Here is an 18,620-nt window from a genome sequence, read left to right on the forward strand (position 1 = left end):
CTGAGCAAGGAGCCTGATGTAGGGCTCGATCCCAGGACCCTGGGATCATGACCTGAGCTGAAGGCAGATGCTCAACTCACTGAGCCACCCAGGCGCCCCCAATTTACCCATTTTAAGTATGCAACTCAGTGGTCTTTAGTACATTCACAGATATATGTAACTATCACACAGTCAACCTTGGAATATTTTTATCACCTCAAAAAGAAACCCTATACACTTTCCCTATGATCTTCATATCCTTCCTTCCCCTACACTTCCCCAGTCCCTAATAGGCACCAATCTACCTCCAGTCTTCTGTCCTTTCTGTTCTGGACATCTCATATGAATGGAATCATATAATATGTAGTCTTTTGTGATTAGCTTTTTCATCTTAGTATAACGTTTTTGAGCGTCATCCATATCGTAGCTTCTATCAGTAGTTGGTTCTTTTTAATATCAAAATAATATTCTATTTTATGGGTATAACACGTTTTGTTTATCTGTTCATCTGCTGATAGACATTTGGGCTGTTTTGACTATCAGTTGCTAGACCTTTTGGCTATTATGAATGATGCTAATATATACATTGCTGTACAAGTATCTTTTTGAGTCCCTGTTTTCCGTTCTTTTGGGTATATATCCAGGGATTGAATTGCTGGGTCATATGCTAATTAGATGTTTAACATTTTAGGAAGTGCCAAACTATCTTCCATAGAACCTGTGCTATTTAACACTCCCACTGGCAATGCACAAGCCTTCCAATTCCTCCATCTACTCACCAGTGCTTAGTACCCTTGTTGAAAATCAGTTGACCACAGATGTGTGGGTTTATTTCTGGACTCTCAACTCCATTTCATTGATCTATATGTCTGTCTATCCTTGTACCAGTACCAAGTATTAGTTACTGTTCCTTTGTAATACATTTTGAAATCAGGAAATGTGAGTCCTTCGAATTTGTTTTTCTGTTTACTTATTTATTCATTTTTTTAAAAGATTTTTTTAAAATTTATTTATTTGACAGAGAGAGAGACAGCCAGCGAGAGAGGGAACACAAGCAGGGGGAGTGGGAGAGGAAGAAGCAGGCTCCCAGCAGAGGAGCCTGATGTGGGGCTCGATCCCAGAATGCCGGGATCACGCCCTGAGCCAAAGGCAGACACTTAATGACTGAGCCACGCAGGCGCCCCTATTTATTCATTTTTTAATTCATTTCAAGCCCACACCCAATGTGGGGCTTGAACTCACAACCCCAAGATCAAGAGTCACATGCTCTACTGACTGAACCAGCCAGGTGCCACTTGTTTTTCTTTTTATTTATTTGTTTATTATATATTTATTTTTAAATATTTAATTTTAAAATAATCTCTATACCCAGCATGGGGCTCAAACTCAAAACCCTGAAATCAAGAGTTGCATGCTCTACTGACTGAGCCAGCCAGGCACCCCTTGTTTTTCTTTTTCTTTTTTTAAAAAATATTTATCTATTTATTTAAGAGAGAGTGAGAGAGAGAGAGAAAGGATGCATGTGGAGGGGTACAGGGAGCGGGAGAGAGAAACAGTCTCCCTGCTGAGTGGGGGAGCCTGACTCAGGGCTTGATCCCACAACCCCGAGATCACAACTGGAACCGAAATCAAGATAGGATGCTCAACTGACTGAGCCACCCAGGCGCCCCATTTTTCTTTTTAAATACTATTTTGGCTATTCTGGGTCCCTTGCAATTCTATATGAATTTTAGAATGAACTTGTTGATTTCTATAAAGAGGTCAACTGGAACTCTGATGGGATTGCATTGAATTTGTAGATAATTTGGGAAGTTTTCCCATCTTAACAATGTTAAGTCTTTTGATGCATGGACATAGAATGTTTTTCCAATTATACAGGTCTTCTTTAATTTCTTTCAGTAATGTTTTGTAGTTTTCAGAGTATAAGTTTGGCACTACTTTTGTTAAATTTATTCCTAAGTATTTTATTATTATTACTTAAGATTTTATTCTTTATTTATTTTAAAGATTTTTAAAAAAGTTATCTATTTGAGAGAAAGAGAGAGAGAGAGAGCATGAGCAGGGGGAGGGAGAAGCAGACTCCCTGCCGAGTAGGGAGCCCAATGGGACGCAATGCCAGGACTCCAAGATCATGACCTGAGCCAAAGGCAGATTCCAAACTGACTGAGCCACCCAGGCTCCCCAAGATTTTATTTTTAAGTAATCTCTATACCCAACGTGGGGCTCAAACCCACAACCCTGAGATCAAGAGTCTCATGCTACACCAACTGAATCAGCCAGGTTCCCCTATTATAATTCTTTAAAGTAAGCTCTACTCCCAGCGTGGGTCTTGAACTAAACACCCCAAGATCAAGAGTCTCATGCTTTACTGACTGAGTCAGCCAGGTGCCCCAGTATTTTATTCTTTTTTATGCTATTATAAGTGAAATTTTTTCTTAATTTCACATTTTCATTGTTCACTGGAAATGTATATAAATATAATTGATTTTTATTACTGACCTTGTTTCCTACAAACTTGCTGAATCCACTTATTATTTTTTTAAGTAAGCGCTACACCCAGTGTGGGGCTCGAACTCATGACCCCAAGATTGAGAGTCACATGTTCTATGTACTGAGCCAGCCAGGTGCCCCTGAATTCACTTATTATTTTTAACAGTTTTTAAGTGGATTCCTTATTATTTTCTTTTTTTTTAAAGTTTTTATTTTTAAAAAAGATTATTTATTTATTTGAGAGAGAGAAAGCACGCACGCGCGAGCCTGAGCCGGGCAGAGGAAGAGGGAGAGAACCTCAAGCTGAATCCGTGCTGAGCCCAGAGCCAGACACAGAGCTCGATCATCCTGAGATCATGACCTGAGCCAAAATCAAGAGTCAGATGCTCAACCGACTGAGTCACCCAGGTGCCTTAGTATTTCCTTCCTTCCTCCCTTCCTCCCTCTATTCTTTCTCTTTCTTTTCTTTTCTTTTCTTTTCTTTTCTTTTCTTTTCTTTTCTTTCTTTTCTCCCTTTCTCTCTTTCTTTCTTTCTTCTTTCTTTCTTTCTTTCTTTCTTTCTTTCTTTCTTCCTTTCTTTCTTTCTCTTTTCTTCCTTCCTTCCTGACTTATTTATTTGAGAGAGAGAGTGAGTGGGGGGAGGGGCAGTGGGAGAGGGAGAGAAGCAGACTCCCCACTGAGCACGGTGCCCAAAACAGGGCTCTATCTCAGGACCTTGAGACCATGACCTGAGCTGAAATCAAGAGTCAGACGCCTAACCAACTGAGTCACCCAGGCACCCCTCTTTAGTATTTTCTATACACAAGATCATGTCATCTGTGAGTAGAGATAGTTTTATTTCTTCCTTTCCAATCTGGATGCCTTTTAATTTCCATTTCTTGCTTAGTCATCAGGCTAAAACCTTCAGTGCAATATTCAATAGAAGTGGCAAGAGTGGACATCCTTGTCTTGTTCCTTGTCTTTTTCTTGGAGAAGGTATCTAGTCTTTCACCATTAAGCATGGTATTAGTTGTGGGTTTTTCACCGATGCTTTTTATCAGCTTGGGAATGGCTGCCTGGCTTTGTAAATAAAGTTTTATTGGAACACAGCCATTCCATTCATTCATGTATGGTCTATGGCTAATTTGAACTATAATGACAGAGTTGAGTAGTGGTAACAGAGACCATATGGCCTGCAAATCTAAAATATTTACCACCCGGCCCTTTAAGAAAAAGTCCACTGACGTCTGGTTTAAACTGATAAATTTTGGGATAGTTTGCTGTGAAACAATATATAACTAAAACAACTCCCAATCTTTGACTGGAACCTCAAACAACTGCAACACTGGGTAAGGAGGAACCATAAATAAACAAACCCTTGCCCAGACTGTTGTCCAGCTTCAAATCATCAGGGAAGCTCAGAAAATCAGAAGCTCTGAAACTGAGTTAAGGTGATTCTAGCTTGCTAGTGTCCCCAAATGCCTGCAGAAACCAATGGAAATCTTTTTGGGAGGAAGATATTATTATTGTTGCCTCAAATGATTTTTTAAATACAATGTCCAAAATATAACCAGGTACATGAGGAGATAAAACAACATAAGGAAGAACCAGTAGTAAAAACTGACAACAGAAGCAGACCCACAGGGACTGTAGATTGAAGTTAACAGACACAAGCCATAAAACAACTGCACTTTCCCTGTTTAAGGAGAGAAGATTATAACAAGTCACAAAGAGATATAAGAAGTGACATAGCAGATCTGAAAGAGACCCAAATAGAAATTTTGGAACTAAAAAAAAAAACCCAAACAAACCAAAAAACAAATGAAGAGTTTGATGGATGGGTTTAAAAGGAGAATTTTTTTTTTTTTTTTAAGTAGACTCCACGCCCAGTGTGGGCCTTGAACTCATGACCCTGAGATGAAGAGTTGCATGTCAGATGCCCAAGAGAATTTTTTAAAAAGCTGAAGACAGAATTAGTGAAGTGAAGAATAATCACAAGAAACTTTTAGAACAAAGCATCAAAAGACAAAAGATAGAAAAAAATAAAAGAAAGGGATATAGTGAGAAGGTCTAATAGGTATTTCAACTGGGGGCCCAGAAGGAAAGAGGTACAGAAACAGTATTTGAACATACAATGGCTGATTTTTTTTCAAAATTAATGAAAAATTATGCAGATGTTATAAGCAGACATGAAATGACATATATTCACTCCACCATGTGTTCTGACTCTAAAAACAGTGCATCCTCAGGGTGCCTGGCTGGCTCAGTTGGTAGAGCATGCGACTCTTGAACTTGGGGTCGTGAGTTCAAGCCCCATGTGGGGTGTAGCGATTACTTAAAACGAAAACAAAAACAAAAAAACCCCAATACATCCTTCCTGTACAAATCTGCCTTTGAAAGGATTCTGAAACCCACATAAAGGTAGCTCCATAGCAGATGGAATAGGGCTTGTGTGGCCTGAGTTCAAATACAAGCTTTGCCACTCCCTGCTGCGCTCTCTGGAGAGGGTTGCCAAACTTCAGTTTTCTCGGCTAATAAATTGGACTAGTAATACAGGCCTACCCCACATTGCCATTGTGAGAATCAAGTGATACAGTGCACGTGAATAAACCTAGTGAATGCCAAGTACTTTAAAAATGAGACATGGTTTGAGCAGGATCACAACATTCCCAGGCACCAACAGTGACAGGTAGGACTGGCTATATAATATGCAGGTCCCAGTGCAAAATGAAAATGCAATGCTGAAAAATTATTAAGAATTTCAAGATGGTGACAGCAGAGCATGAAACCAAGTGCAGGTCACACACCCCTGAAGCCAGCCTTGGTAACAGGCCCTGCAAAGAACCGCTCTGTGCATTAGGAAAGGGCTGTCCCTCCCACACCCAGGTGTCTGCAGCCATAGCCCACGTTATCTTGAGTTCTGAAGGGCAGCAGTGTTTGGGGAAATTGCAAGCACACGTGTTTCCAAATGCCAAGGAGGGCAAGTGCAGTGACCGGAGTGGTTTTCTGAGAGAGTGGGTGGGGCCAGCCAGGCTGCCATCAGAACTGTGGAACTGACTGTTCCCCACAGACTCTGGCCTAGAAAAAAAAGCCTGCAGCTGTATCTACAGGGCCTGTTGTTGTTTGCTGCGGTGTGTTACAACACAGCCTGGCAGCCTCCGGGGCCTTTCTGTCTTCCTCCTGGAAGAGCCTGGTCCCAGAGCATGTGACATGACCACACAGCCCTGTAGATTTGCCCATATTGCTCCTCGCTGTTCCCTCAATTACCAGGCTTTTCCAGGTCTGTGTGTTTTTTGCTCACACTATCCTCCGCAGTCCGGGAATCCCCTTCCTTCCTCTTCCACAACCCTCCATCTGGCAAACACCATCTTCGAAGACTCCATCTTCTAGGACTCAGCTCTAGTGTCACCTCTTCAATGAAGACTTCTCTGCCTTTCCCAGGAAAAGCTAATTGCTCCTTCCTTGGAGCTGTCCCCTGTAAGATACGTGGTACTGCCAGATAATGTGGATGGTGCTATCTCTTTAGCTACAGCCTTCAAGGACTGGGATAGTGTCTTCTCACCTGTGTATACTGTGCTCACAGCACCTATTAGTAGATTCTTTTTTTAAATTAATTTGAGAGAGCACATGCACATGAGCAGGGAGAGGAGCAGAGGGAGAGGGACAAGCTGACCGGGTGCCGAGCCCAGAGCTCGGGGGCTCGATCTCACAACCCTGAGATCATGACCCGAACTGAAACCAAGAGTGCCACGCTTAACCAACAGAGACACCCAGGCGCCCGTCTTAGTAGATTCTTTTTTTTTTTTTTTAAAGATTTTATTTATTTATTCGACAGAGATAGAGACAGCCAGCGAGAGAGGGAACACAAGCAGGGGGAGTGGGAGAGGAAGAAGCAGGCTCATAGCAGAGGAGCCTGATGTGGGGCTCGATCCCACAACGCCGGGATCACGCCCTGAGCCGAAGGCAGACGCTTAACCGCTGTGGCACCCAGGCGTCCCCCCTCTTAGTAGATTGTTAATCAATTGGTGTTGGAAACTTTTAGAACAAATTATTGAAGGATAAAAGGTTGGGTTTGGATTTAATCACCAATGTCTTGTTGAATTAATGCATGAATAAATTGTTTCAGTGGCATCTGGTAAAAAGGGAAACTTCTAGGCATTAGGTCAGGGCCCTTGCCCTTGAGGAGGTTTCAGTTGGTTCTAGTTGTCTTTTCTGCAGGCACCACCTCCTGAACGCCGGATGGTGATTTGTTGGAAGCTCTTCATAAATACCTAAATGACCCACATGACATAACGCAGAGAACAGATTTGGAGCTAAGAGATGTGGCTTCTGATCTGGTTATGAGATATCAGGTTTCCATAGGTGACTATTAAGTTCCATAGCTATGGAACTTTAGGTTTCTGTTTCCTCAAAAGTGAGAGGATTGAGTTGTTATCCCCTAAAGCCTAGGTGCAGCCAGCTCGAGCCCCTCATCTGAATCTCTATGGGGAACTACTCAGAGGCAGCCAGTCTTCTGGCTGGAGGAGCTTGGCCCCTCCTGAAGCGTTGTTTGCTCAGCAGATCTACCCTTTGCTGATGGTAGGGGTGGGATGGGAAAGGTGGAACAGAGAACACAAACACTTTTTAAGGCCCTGTGCCGTATCAATCTCCTCGTATCTCATGCTTGAAAGGCAGAAAGCCAAGGCCAAGCACGGTCTTCACAGTCACTTAGTGTCCACGGGGAAATGCTACGTGCTAAACTCGTTTTCAAGATGGGATTTCCCCAGGCTCAACTAGGCATCTTTGACTTCCTGGCGCTAACCTAGCCTGCTTACCTGACACAAACAGCCCGGCCTACCCCCTCCATCCCCTGATGGTCAGGCCCGGTAAACAGACAGGAGAGCAGAGCTTTCAGAGATACGATTCAGATGTGAAGTCCACTAGCTTGTTTAGGCATGAGTTTCTCTGAAGGTAAGAGATGGTGTGAGGGGGCGTCGGTCAGTTTCCTCCATCCCTTCCCTCCGGCCCCACAAAGGCCAAGGGCCAGACACGTGGGCTGGCGTGGAGAGGCGGAGTTCACACTAAGGCGGAGGTGCAAATGGACGGGGGCGGGGTCTCATTTGCATGGACGGCGCGCGGCCACCAATCCGGACAGGCGGAGCAACAGCCCGCGCGCCTTTTGGGGGCGGACTGACAGCCCCGGGGCCCTATGGAAGGCGGGTCCTGCGGCCGGCGGGGGCGGGACCGTGCCGGGCGCTGCCCCGGGGATTCGGGCCGGTTCGCGGGCGCTGCCAGTCTCGGGCGGCGGCGTCCAGCGCGCGGACTGCCTGCTGGGCGGGCTGGGGGCCGAGCGGCGCGCGGGTGAGGCAGAGAGAGACCGGGCCGAGGAGCAACCACGGCGACAGGTACCGGCGCCATGGCCGCAGGGATGGGGCGGGCGGCTGCGGCGCCCCGGGAACCGAATTCTCTCCTTCGCGGTCCGCGGGCCGCCGCGCCGCTTCGGCGTCCCCTCACGCACGGTGTCCCAGCCCCCGAAGCTGCGCTTCGGGGCGAGCTGTGCCGGGGAAGCCTCGAGGCGAGCGCGCCGGATGCCCTTAGCCCAACTGCGGGGCCCCTCTGCGCCCCGCCGGCCCGCGGGGCCGGTGCTCCCTCCGGGAGGCGCGGAGTCGGGCGGCCGCGAAAGCCGCTCCCCGCCCCCGCCGCGCTCCCCCTCGCGGAGGCGAGGCAGGTCGCGCCCGCTCGTCCTCACCCGGCTTTTGTTTCCCGCCCGAGGTGACAGGTCCCGGTTCCGGCTCCCGTCGGCGGCCCCCGACTCGCCCGAAGCCCGGCGCCTGTGACCGCGACCGCCCGGAGCAGGCTGCGGGACTCGCCGAGAGCCGGGCGGCGCGTGAGCAGCAGCCGCCGCTGGCGGGAGAGAAACTTCGCCTTCTGGGGCCCGGGCGGCGGGCGAAGTCGAGCCGGGGTGAGCCGTGCGCCGGGACGCCGCGGGCGCGATGGAGCCGCGCACACCTGGCGGGGCCCGTGGCGGGCGAGGATAACGGAGTGTCCCGCTGCTGCGCTCCTCGCTTTCGGTTTGCGCTCCCCGGGCGGTGGGTGTGGATGCGTGTTCTCCGCTTTCACCTGCCGCCTTGGGACGAGTGACTGGGATACAGCATCCCGGTTCTCGGCCGCTCTTGGAGGGTGCCAGTGCAGCGCCGTTCTAACAGGTGATTATTCTCGTGCCAGGTGAAAGCCAGTTAAAACTTGTTTTAGGGCTCCTTATTCGGCTCAGTGTTAGAACGTTAGAACTCCTTCCACTGATGTCTGAAAAGGTGTGCTGGCGACAGTATAAGAGTCAAACCCAGTATTGATTAAAAAAAAAAATTCGAGGGGTCAGCGTGAAGGTTGATTGCCTTCTTTCCATGGACGAGCCTGGAGGAACATTGTAGTCTTACATAAAAAATCGGTTTCTGCAGTGGTGGCGAAAGCATAGTAAGGTACAAAGTTAGTAAATGGAGAATGCAGAACTCTAGATATCCTTCAGTGTGGTTCGGGACAGTGTGTACAACGTTTGGCCGCCATTCAGTAAATTCTGCATGAAGTAGTTTGAGCTCGTGGTTTTGGATTTACTTTTCAGGAGTATGTTTTCCAGTGGAATAAGGCTTAGCATTGAATGGGAGCTTTCTTTGCCTCGCTGAGGGTAGACAGAAGTGTTTATTTTCATTGTCTTACCATTTTGTTAGATTGTGGACAAGGGAAAAGTTAAGGCATATTTCGGTTAAGTATTTTTAATAGTCTATGGAATTCTGCCCCCTCCCCCCCGGGGGGTTTACTAGAGAATTATAGTAGCTTTTTTCTCTTGGTGTTTCAATCAAAATTCAAGGATAGACTTGAAAAATTTTTTATTCTTTTTTGGAAATCTTTATTTGTCATACTTTCACTTACCATTTTCTCTTCATCTCTCTCCCAGCTGACCTCCACTTAATCTGCAATTATGGCCCTGACCAATGTAGGGCATCTACAGAAAAAATACATTTAAAAATAATATATAACAATTATTTTTGAAATGTAGTTTATACATATTTTAATTTATTTGTAACACTTGATTTAATTTAATTTTTTTCTAATGTGTCTTTTATATCTATTGGGGATGATTTATATTTAGCAGAAGTGTAACTTCTTAAGAACAAAGTTATAATTTTGATTTAACTATGCTACTTTATTAGTATTTCACTGAATTGTAATTTTACTATTTACCTAGCTAATTAGTAACACCATTTAAAGCTGACCGCTTTAACAAATAGGCTAGCTGTGACTGGGATTTTTAAAAACAAAATCAAAGATGGTCTTTATAAAATGTTTTGTATCTCTAAAGCAACAGGCTTAAATGTTATAAGGTCTTTGTCTTTCCAACATTTAACAAAACAAACATTTTTCTGAATCTTTAATTTTTTAGTTATGGTAATTTTAGGTGAATTTTAAGCAGTTCAACATGAAAAACTTAAAATACTGTATTGGGCAACTAATTAAATCTTCAATTTTCTGTTTATTCTTGGATTGGAAAAGAACACGTATTTTGGGTTATTTAGTTTCCTAAAGGTTTCTTAGCTTAGAATGAATCAGTCTAGTGAACAAAGAACATCCTCTTTCTGTAGCTGTAGAAGAAGTTATTGCTATTAAAGCTGAGTTGTCTTTTTGGTGCCTAGGGTAGATTGGTCGAGCAGTGACTCGTCCTGTAGAGTGGGTTTTATTCTGTATAAATAGTTGTAAGGAATCTTATAAGTCTGGGGGTCCTCATTGTTTTGGATGATTTAGGTAATTGTTCTTTAAAGTGTATAGGAATATATTAGTTTTAACTACTATGTGTAATTTACTATGTATAATAAGTATTATAATCTTTATCCTATCCTATGGTGATGTTTAAATATACCACATATGATAAATTAAACATTTTATAGTTTTATTTACGCAAAAGCATATTTTAGGAACTTTATAAAAATGCCTTTTAAGTAAAAACCCATTTTCAAATTCAGTTTTTAGATAATTTACTGGGTTTTTTATCCACTTTAACTTGTGGTAGACCATATCATAAAATTATCAACCACATTTCAGTTTCAAAATTAAGCATAAATTGAATTCTCACATCTACACGATAAACATTGTGAGTGTGTGTAAGTCATAATCCTCAGGTTCCTTTTGAGTTTGGGGGTGGACAAATATTTTTGAATGAATAAAGCCACAAAAAACAAGGGCATTTATTAAAATAGCTAACTTGAGGATAAATCAGGTGACACTGTTAGACATGAATATGGCTTTGACAGTACTATGCATGTTATACCTTAAGAACATCTCTGTACAGGCCTTTACTGTAGTTGTTCATAATTCCTAAAGAAAAAACATCAATACCTATATATTTTTTAAAGGTTTTATTTATTTATACATGAGAGAGACGCAGAGGGAGAAACGGGCTCCCAGCAGATCAGGGAGCCTGACCAGGACTCGATCCCAGGACCCTGGGATCATGACCTGAGCCGAAAGCAGACACTTAACCTATTGAGCCACCTAGGCATCCCAAGAAAAAATCTGTATTGTACATATTTTGGCACACCAAATTCCATAATTATTTAATACTGAACAACTAAATATGGACATTTTATAATTCTGAAACTAATTGAACTTTTATTTTTTTAAGATCTTTTTTAAGTTGTTTGTTTGTTTGTTTTTGTTCTTGTTTTTTAAGTAATCTGTACACCCAGTGTTGTGCTCGAACCTGCAACCTGGAGATCAAGAGTCGCATGCTCCACTGACAGAGCCAGCCAGGCACCCTGAAACTATTTGAACTTTTTAAACTAGCTGATTAATAATTAGATTTTGTTTTATTGTACATTTCTGAATTTTCTACAGTGCATTTTTTTTTTTCAAACGCTCTCTGGCTGGTTTTATTAAAGAAAAATTTTGCATGATTTACTTTTTACCAGTTTTTTCTGGCATGCTCCTAATGATGTCAGAATCGCCTGGATCAGTGATAACCAGTGTGCATAGTCTGTCGTATTTTCCACATGCTGTGCCCAATTCAATATTATTGCCACTTTAGTGATGGACACCAGTTTTGGCCAATGTGATATGTAGTACTCTATTTCAGATTTCCTCAAGGCAGGCAGTTGTTGGCTGGGATGGCCAGTTTTGCTTGGCCATGTCTCATCATTTTGTGTGCTTGTACCCCATCATGTACTGTCCACTTACATTGAGTTGGAGCCTAGAGGTAATCAACTCCAGTGACTTTTTCTTCTGTGCAGTCACCATCTTCTTGCCTTAGGTGCGGGACAGCCCCCAACCAAGAGCAGTCGCCAAGATGGCCAAGGAGGGAGAAAGGACCTACTGTGCATTTTTAAGTTCTAATAATATATCCCCAAAGTGTAAAGAAAATTAAATCTGTACACATAGGAGACTGAGTGGTTGTTGGTATGAAAGTAACTGTTGATTTAAAAACATTAGCCACTTAAGTGTGATTTAATTTGCAAAAAAGATACATACCAGGTAAAAGACTCTTCTGTCCAAAGAGACAGCTTAAAATTAATTATAGTAGGTCCTTATGCACCCTTGTAACTAATCTGTGTAACAGGTTACTAAGGATATTTTAGCAATATTTGAAACACTAAAATTCAAGCACTCAAAATAATTATATCTCACAGTTTGTTATGAAAAGAATTGGCTTGTACTCAGCTGAAACTTAAACATGTAAGACTATAATCCTTAAATGGAGCAAGTTCATTTTATGCTTAATTTAGTATTTACTTCTAGTCTTTTGGAAAACATCTAGTTAATGAGAGTGAAGGACCACCAGAGGGAGTATGGGGTCTACACATTTGCTCTATCTGTTTTCTACTCTTGGTCTGGAAGAAAAACACTTTAAAAATAAGAGTAAGATTGTAATTCTCTAAAACAGGAAAAAGATAATGAAAGTTGGGGGTTGTAGCTGTTTAGAGCTGCAGTTGCTTTTGTAACAGTTAATCGAGGCTGTTTTCCTTGTTCTTTTAGAAAATGGTACAATTATTGGAAAAATGAAAATGATGTGTTTTCAGAGTGAATAATGGGTTAAGTAAATAATTACACATCTGTGAAAGTTAGGGAACATCCAAATGCTAAGAATGTTTTTTAAGATTAAAAATGCAGTACGTTAGAATTGTGTGTTCTTGAAGTTGCTCATTTTGACGGAGGAGGAATAAAAGATGAACAAAATCAAGCACCTTTAGAAGAGGGTTGTTTCCTCCTTTTATAGCTGCAGACCCTTCCTAAAGCAAGCAATGGTAAATTTCTAGATCCATTTGTAGCATTCTGCCTCCATCTTGGCAATTTATAAGTAATGTTAAACGAGGAGCCACTTCTAGTCCCCTGAAAATGATCATCTGATTAGCAAAAGCAGAGTTGGGAATTTCGAATTGATCTCTTCAAAAATCAGATTTGTGTGTATGTTCCTTAATGTTACTACCTCTGGAAATTAAAGAACCTCCTCTACTTTCAGCTGAAAATTACACAGTGGAATTTCAAAGTCAAAATGTGTTTGTCATAGACTTACTGCTGCAGTAAATTACTTTTTGGGGTGGAGAAAACATCCTAGAGATTGAATCCTTTCCAGCATAAATTCTCAATGAAGATGGAATGGTCTTTACCCATGTTAAGTATTAGCCAATGGATTATTTCCCTGTTTAACTTTTTTAAAAAGAAAAACAATAAGATAAAACTTGTAATTTTAAATATTTTGGGTTTTCCCCCTCACATAAAAGATTATTATATAGTGGAGGTAATATTTAATGTTTTGAAGTTCTAGTTTGGGGAGGGGATTTGTTATGAGAATGTATTTCATTGAAGCAGAACAGGGTAACTTACATGGAAAGAAATCTGTTTCTCTTTTGAATTATTCTTAGGTTAAAACATAATACTTAGAAAAATTAAACAGATAGCTTTCCCATCTTATATTTATTTTCACTATGAACTTTATATGTTTTTAAAAAATATCTCTGTTGGTTCCAGGTGGACCTCTCAGAATCTATTCATTTATATATATACACACACACACGTAGATAAAATATCTATATTTGTTGTATTTTATGTAACTATTTTTGCTATACGTTTATGTGCAATCAGTCCATCTGTCTATACTATATGACTTTACAGGCATATTTATATATGGGAACCCTCCCCTTTTTAAATGAAATCTTATTGCATTAAGGGTAATAAAGTACATGTTCACAAAAAGATTGATGTAAAATGTTCATAGCAGCTTTTTTTCATAATAGGAATGAACTACTGATTCGCACAACTTAAATGAATCTCAGAAATATTATTCGGAGCAAGAGAAGCCAGGCACAAGTATGTACCAAATGATGCCATTTGTGAAAAATATAAGAACAGGTAAAACTTTAGGTGTGGTGATAGAAATCAGGACAGTGGTTTCTGGGTAAGGGTTGTGGTTGACTGGAAAGGGGCAAAAGGGAACTTTCTAGGGAGATAGACGTATTCTGTAGCTTGATTTGGGTAATGCTAATTCAAGTATACACTTGTTGGGTAACTTTTTATTTTCATATAATTTTTAACTTACAGAAAAGTTGCAAGACCTAGTACAAGGAACATCCAGATTCACCAGTTGTTGGTGTATGCGCTTGTTCAAACTTACTGAACTGGCTACTTAAGATCTGGGCATTTTACGGTATGTAATTTTTACTTTAATGAGGGAAAGAGCTACAACAGTTTGTTGAAGAAGACAATGATCTTGCTGTCTGCAAAAAGTGAAATACCTCAATTCAGACTTCATCAGTGCTTTCGTAATGATGGAGAAAAAGAGAATCACTACAGTCTCTTTTGTCTTTACATGTATGTATTTGTGCTGCTTCTCTCCGAAGTGTCCTGATGACATATTTCGTTAGAAGAAATAAGGTTCTGAAAATGATTCAAGGCAGAACTGCTAGCAGGGAGACCCTGCTTGATTTTGTTTTTCTATGCACATCATCTAGGGAATGAGACTGGTAGCTAGCAATAGCTTTCTGGGAATTGAAGGTGGTGATTATTCCTGTTAGAAGAGTCGTACACCTATAGTGTGCTAGGTTTTGCACAGACATGTATAGTTTTTATTGTCTTGGAACTTACAGATGAAGAGGAGGCAAACAAATCTAGTCGTCATTTTTGGGTGGTGCTATTTATCATAGGGAGGAAAGATACGTGCTTGTAAACCATATATACTATTCTTGCTTATCAGTAAGTGGTGAATCTAAGCGGTCAATTTGTTTTCTATTAGTTGCAGTACTGTCATAGTCTCAGTAGAGTGATATGATTTAAATTACATTCATTTAAATCGTAACTTAAACTATGATCATTGTTAAAAACATTCAACTTTTCCCCTCTACTTACTCGTTTATATAATTTTAAATGTGTTGTTAATTTATGGATATTGGTTCTTCTTTTTTTTTTATATATCTTTTCCTTTACTTAAAGAAGTTGTTTATTTGATTATTTACTAGAGTGGAAGATGTTTGAAATAATATGACCGCTAACCAGCATGTTCAACAAATTAATCATTGATATTGGGGATAAATGTTTATTTTGCCTTTACTAACCAAAACTGTACGTTTATATAGACTATACATTTTCTTCAACAAAATTATAAGTTCTTTGAAGAGAAAAATAACAAATGTCCAATGTCAAGTCACATGGGTAAAAGGATTTTTTCCATTTAATGAACATATTTATATTCCTCTAAAATGACACAGGATCTTTTCTCCCTTTCATACACATTAAATTTCATTGGTCTATTGAAAATGAATAAAACATTATTTGATAAGTTTTTGTCTGTTAGAATTTTGTTTTGAGTTGTCAAGCCTTAATTACAGATAGAATTTTTAAGATATCTGGGGTGCCTCGGTGGCTCAGTTGGTCTTGATTTTTGGCTCAGGTCATGATCTCAGGGTGATGAAATCAAACCCCACCTTGGTCTTCTGCTGGGGTGGAGCCTGCTTGGGATTCTTTCTCTCCCTTTCCCCGCCCCTCCCCCACTCGTGCTCATGCTCTTGCCAAAAAAAAAAAATTTTTTTTTTTTTTAAAGATTTTATTTATTTATGTGACAGAGAGACAGCCAGCGAGAGAGGGAACACAGCAGGCGAGTGAGAGAGGAAGAAGCAGGCTCCTAGCGGAGGAGCCCAATGTGGGACTCGATCCCGGAACGCCGGGATCACGCCCTGAGCCGAAGGCAGACGCTTTAACGACTGCGCTACCCAGGCGCCCCCCCAAAAAAATTTTTTAATTAAAAAAAATTTTTTTTAAATATCTGTAGGTAGGCTTTTAAAATATTTTTTATTATGAAAGTTTTAAACTGCACAGAACTGGGGAGAATAGCATTATGAACTTCCGTATACCTATTCTTCAGATTTATTAATTATCAGCATTTTGGTTAATGTACTTTTAAGTTCTCACCACTATTGTAAAATGGTAGTATTGGTGCATCAGATTTTTTTCTCTCAGTTTTTTCCAGAAGTTTTTTTTACAAATAGAGAAACTTCAGAAGCACTGTGTTTTAGTTCAGAGACTTGACTTTGGACAAATAGTAATTATGAAACTGTTTTAATCCTTACCTTTTTCCTGTCAATTCATAGCCTGAGGAAAAAATGAATGTTTTAGCTTTTCTGTTAGAACAAAGCAGTCCAAATATTCTGTATCTGTATGATAAGCATTATTCATCTGGAAGGTTAGGTTATCTTTAAAGTGTATTATCTGAGGAATGCTGTTGTTTTAAATGTTTTTCCATAACCTTCTCTTTCTCTAAAAACTTAATCGTTGCTCTGCTTTCTAGACCCCAAATCTGTATCTTCTGTCTAAACTTGAGGCCCAAATTTTCACCTATGTCTTGAAACTAAATATGTTTAAATACCATCTATGTAGCAGCTGCACGCCAACACTCCCTCCCCTCACCCCCAGCGAAAAAGCTCTTCCTAGTTTTCCTCTTCAGCTGTTAATAACTTGATTATTCTAGTTGGTCACTTTTAACTCTTACTTCCTAAGCTCATTGAGTCACTAAAACAGTTTGTTTCTAACCTTATAATGACTCTTTTTATCTTTTTGTCCTTTTCATTTTCAGTACAATAATCGGAATTTGGTTAACATGTTAAAGCAGGAGATTATCCCTAATCTATAATGAAGTTCATGTATCTGAAAAGTAAGCTATGTTCCTAAAGTAAACTAAGGCATTTTCTTCCTTTCCAGAGAAGGCTTCAGTCAGCCTTCTGTAGGCAAAGACATCATTTTTAAGGCCTAGGTGTTCACTGTATTTAAACTAAGGTTCTATATAAGACTTCAGAATTACTCAGCTCATATAACCTGCAGTATGATGGCTGGCAGAGCCTACAGTGTATCATGGACGGGCAGGGTGTAAGCAGCAGACTTCATCAGACCACAGAAATGGCCCAGGATGAGTTCCTTCCAGCCCAGGATATCTCGAAGTGCTTTGCTGTGGAGGAAATTCTCAGTGTACATAACACATTTTCAGGACTTCCTGGTGTTTTTAAGGCTAAAAGTACCATTCTATGGTTTACCTTAAGACTTATCCCTCATGCCATATTTCCTGGCCAAGATAGTTCCTGTCTAAAAGCCACCTTTGCTGAAAGTGACATGATGCTCTCATCATTTCTTTTCTTTACAGGCTCCTGGAATTGGCGTTTGTCAGAAATATAGGAGCCTGTGGGTGGTTAGGAGGATATAAAATAGAAACGGGAAAATAAGTTATATCCATTATGTTTCCCACTAGCTGTCATCTAGCCTCCAGGGGTCTTGGGCCTGATTCCTTTCCAGATGGATTGTAGTTTATCAACTTGGCTTGCTTTTGGTGAGCTTCCGGAGATCTTTTTTCTTTCTGCTCTTCTGGGAAATGTTTGACTCTCCTCCTGGTAAGAACCAGGACCCAATTTGAGATTACTGATTTTGGGAATAAAAGAATAAAATTCCATATTGCTTTACATAATCCAGAATATCTGGTTATTTTCTTCTAAGGGAATTAGGAATAATATGTGGATTCTGAGATGCTTATGCAGAAACTAATTTAATAGTTATTACAAGTGGAAAATGGAGGAGTAAAATACATTTCTAGAAGGCCTAGTCTGGTAGGAGTAGACATTGGGGTGAAATTCAGTAGCTATATGATCATCGGCAAATTAGAGTCAACCTTTCTGAGCCTTATTTTAATTGTAAAATGAGTAGGTTGGATTAGGTAGTATTTTAAAATTTCTCTGCAGCTCTGAAATTCTAAAATGAATGGTTTCTCAGAAAAAAACTCCTAATTTATATTCTGTTTCTAGTAAATGGTTTTTCAGTTGTTTTATATATTTTTTCTATTTCCTTTAGAGGTTAGGAAAAGGAACAAAGGAGTCAGATTTCCTAAAATTGATTAGATTTTAGTGTTATTTATCTATGTTTCTTCACTGAATTTATGCTGGACTCCTTTCCACCTTCTATTTGTGTCCATTTTCTTGCTTTTATTGCTTTTTTCCCCCTTAACAGTATGACTTTCATATCCTTCTTTTCATTGCTTTTTGCTACTGCTTTTTTTCTAGCTGTTCTTCCCTGCTCATATTTCATTATGGGCATGGACTTTATCAATATACCCTTGAGTCTGAGCTATCACTAAATTAAATTTAGGTATCCTAATGGTTGTTAGGATTAACGGGACCCTTCTACTCTACAATATAAAAGCTTAGAGAGAGGAGTCTGAGCATAAAGGGAGTGAGGGAGCCTGAAGGGAGAATGAGTGGTGTGGAAGAGAGTTTCCCAGGATTATTCTGGTATTTTGATTTAAAATAAAAGTTAAAGTATTTAAGTCGGTGATGGTGACTCTGCCAGTGATAGGGTTTGGTCCCGAAGTCCTGCTGAACTACGTTTCCTGAGGGCAGCAGCTGCGCCTCTGGTACTGATTCCTGAGTGTTCAGGATCATGCTGCAGAGTGAGCACAAGCTGAACTCAGTTGAGGTTAGGACTGATTCTTCAAGGTGTTCTGTGGTAGACTGCAGATTAAGAGTGTGGTACAGACTCTTAAGTAAGACCGTCACTACCACTATGTGATACTGAACCACATATATAGCTTCTCTGAGCCTCGTTTCCTCACTGGCAGTATTGAGGAGGGGCGGTTGTGAGGATTAAATGAGACTACATATAAAGGCACTTAGCCCAGAGCCTGG

At 40.8% G+C, this 18,620-nt stretch overlaps 2 protein-coding genes across 9 annotated transcripts in view; one reads left to right on the forward strand and one right to left on the reverse strand.

Annotated features, from left to right (window-relative positions):
* Nucleotides 1–7,543: 7,543 nt before the first annotated feature.
* LOC121106028 (collagen alpha-1(I) chain-like) lies at nucleotides 7,544–10,786 on the reverse strand. The gene is made up of 2 exons (XM_040644608.1): nucleotides 10,745–10,786; nucleotides 7,544–8,626 (listed from the first exon to the last, which is right to left on the reverse strand). Exons 1-2 carry the CDS (start codon nucleotides 10,784–10,786, stop codon nucleotides 7,544–7,546), a joined length of 1,125 nt encoding a protein of 374 aa, XP_040500542.1.
* FKBP5 (FKBP prolyl isomerase 5) overlaps nucleotides 7,691–18,620 on the forward strand; it is a 112,971-nt gene continuing 102,041 nt past the window's right edge. For 3 of the 8 annotated variants that reach the window (XM_040644706.1, XM_040644703.1, XM_040644702.1), the window contains exons 1-3: nucleotides 7,691–7,832; nucleotides 13,704–13,776; nucleotides 14,008–14,113. The gene's annotated coding sequence lies outside the window, so the exon portion shown is untranslated. Of the gene's footprint in view, nucleotides 7,833–8,199; nucleotides 8,390–8,429; nucleotides 8,634–13,703; nucleotides 13,777–13,800; nucleotides 13,819–14,007; nucleotides 14,114–18,620 lie in introns of those variants that run through there. The other 5 variants (XM_040644705.1, XM_040644704.1, XM_040644707.1 and 2 more) reach the window with 5 other exon arrangements.

This window comes from Ursus maritimus, unplaced genomic scaffold (assembly GCF_017311325.1).
Source record: "Ursus maritimus isolate PB19 unplaced genomic scaffold, ASM1731132v1 scaffold_30, whole genome shotgun sequence".
In the NCBI taxonomy this organism is placed as follows: Eukaryota; Metazoa; Chordata; class Mammalia; order Carnivora; family Ursidae; genus Ursus; species Ursus maritimus.

What these genes read in the sequence shown, in the direction of transcription:
- LOC121106028 (XM_040644608.1), bottom strand. Translation starts at nt 10,786, where the DNA reads ATGAACAACTACAGTAAAGGCCTGTACAGAGATGTTCTTAAG. An exon ending in TGTACAGAGATGTTCTTAAG is followed by an intron (nt 8,627 to 10,744) that starts GTATAACATGCA and finishes ATCACCTGTTAG; the next exon opens with AACGGCGCTGCACTGGCACC.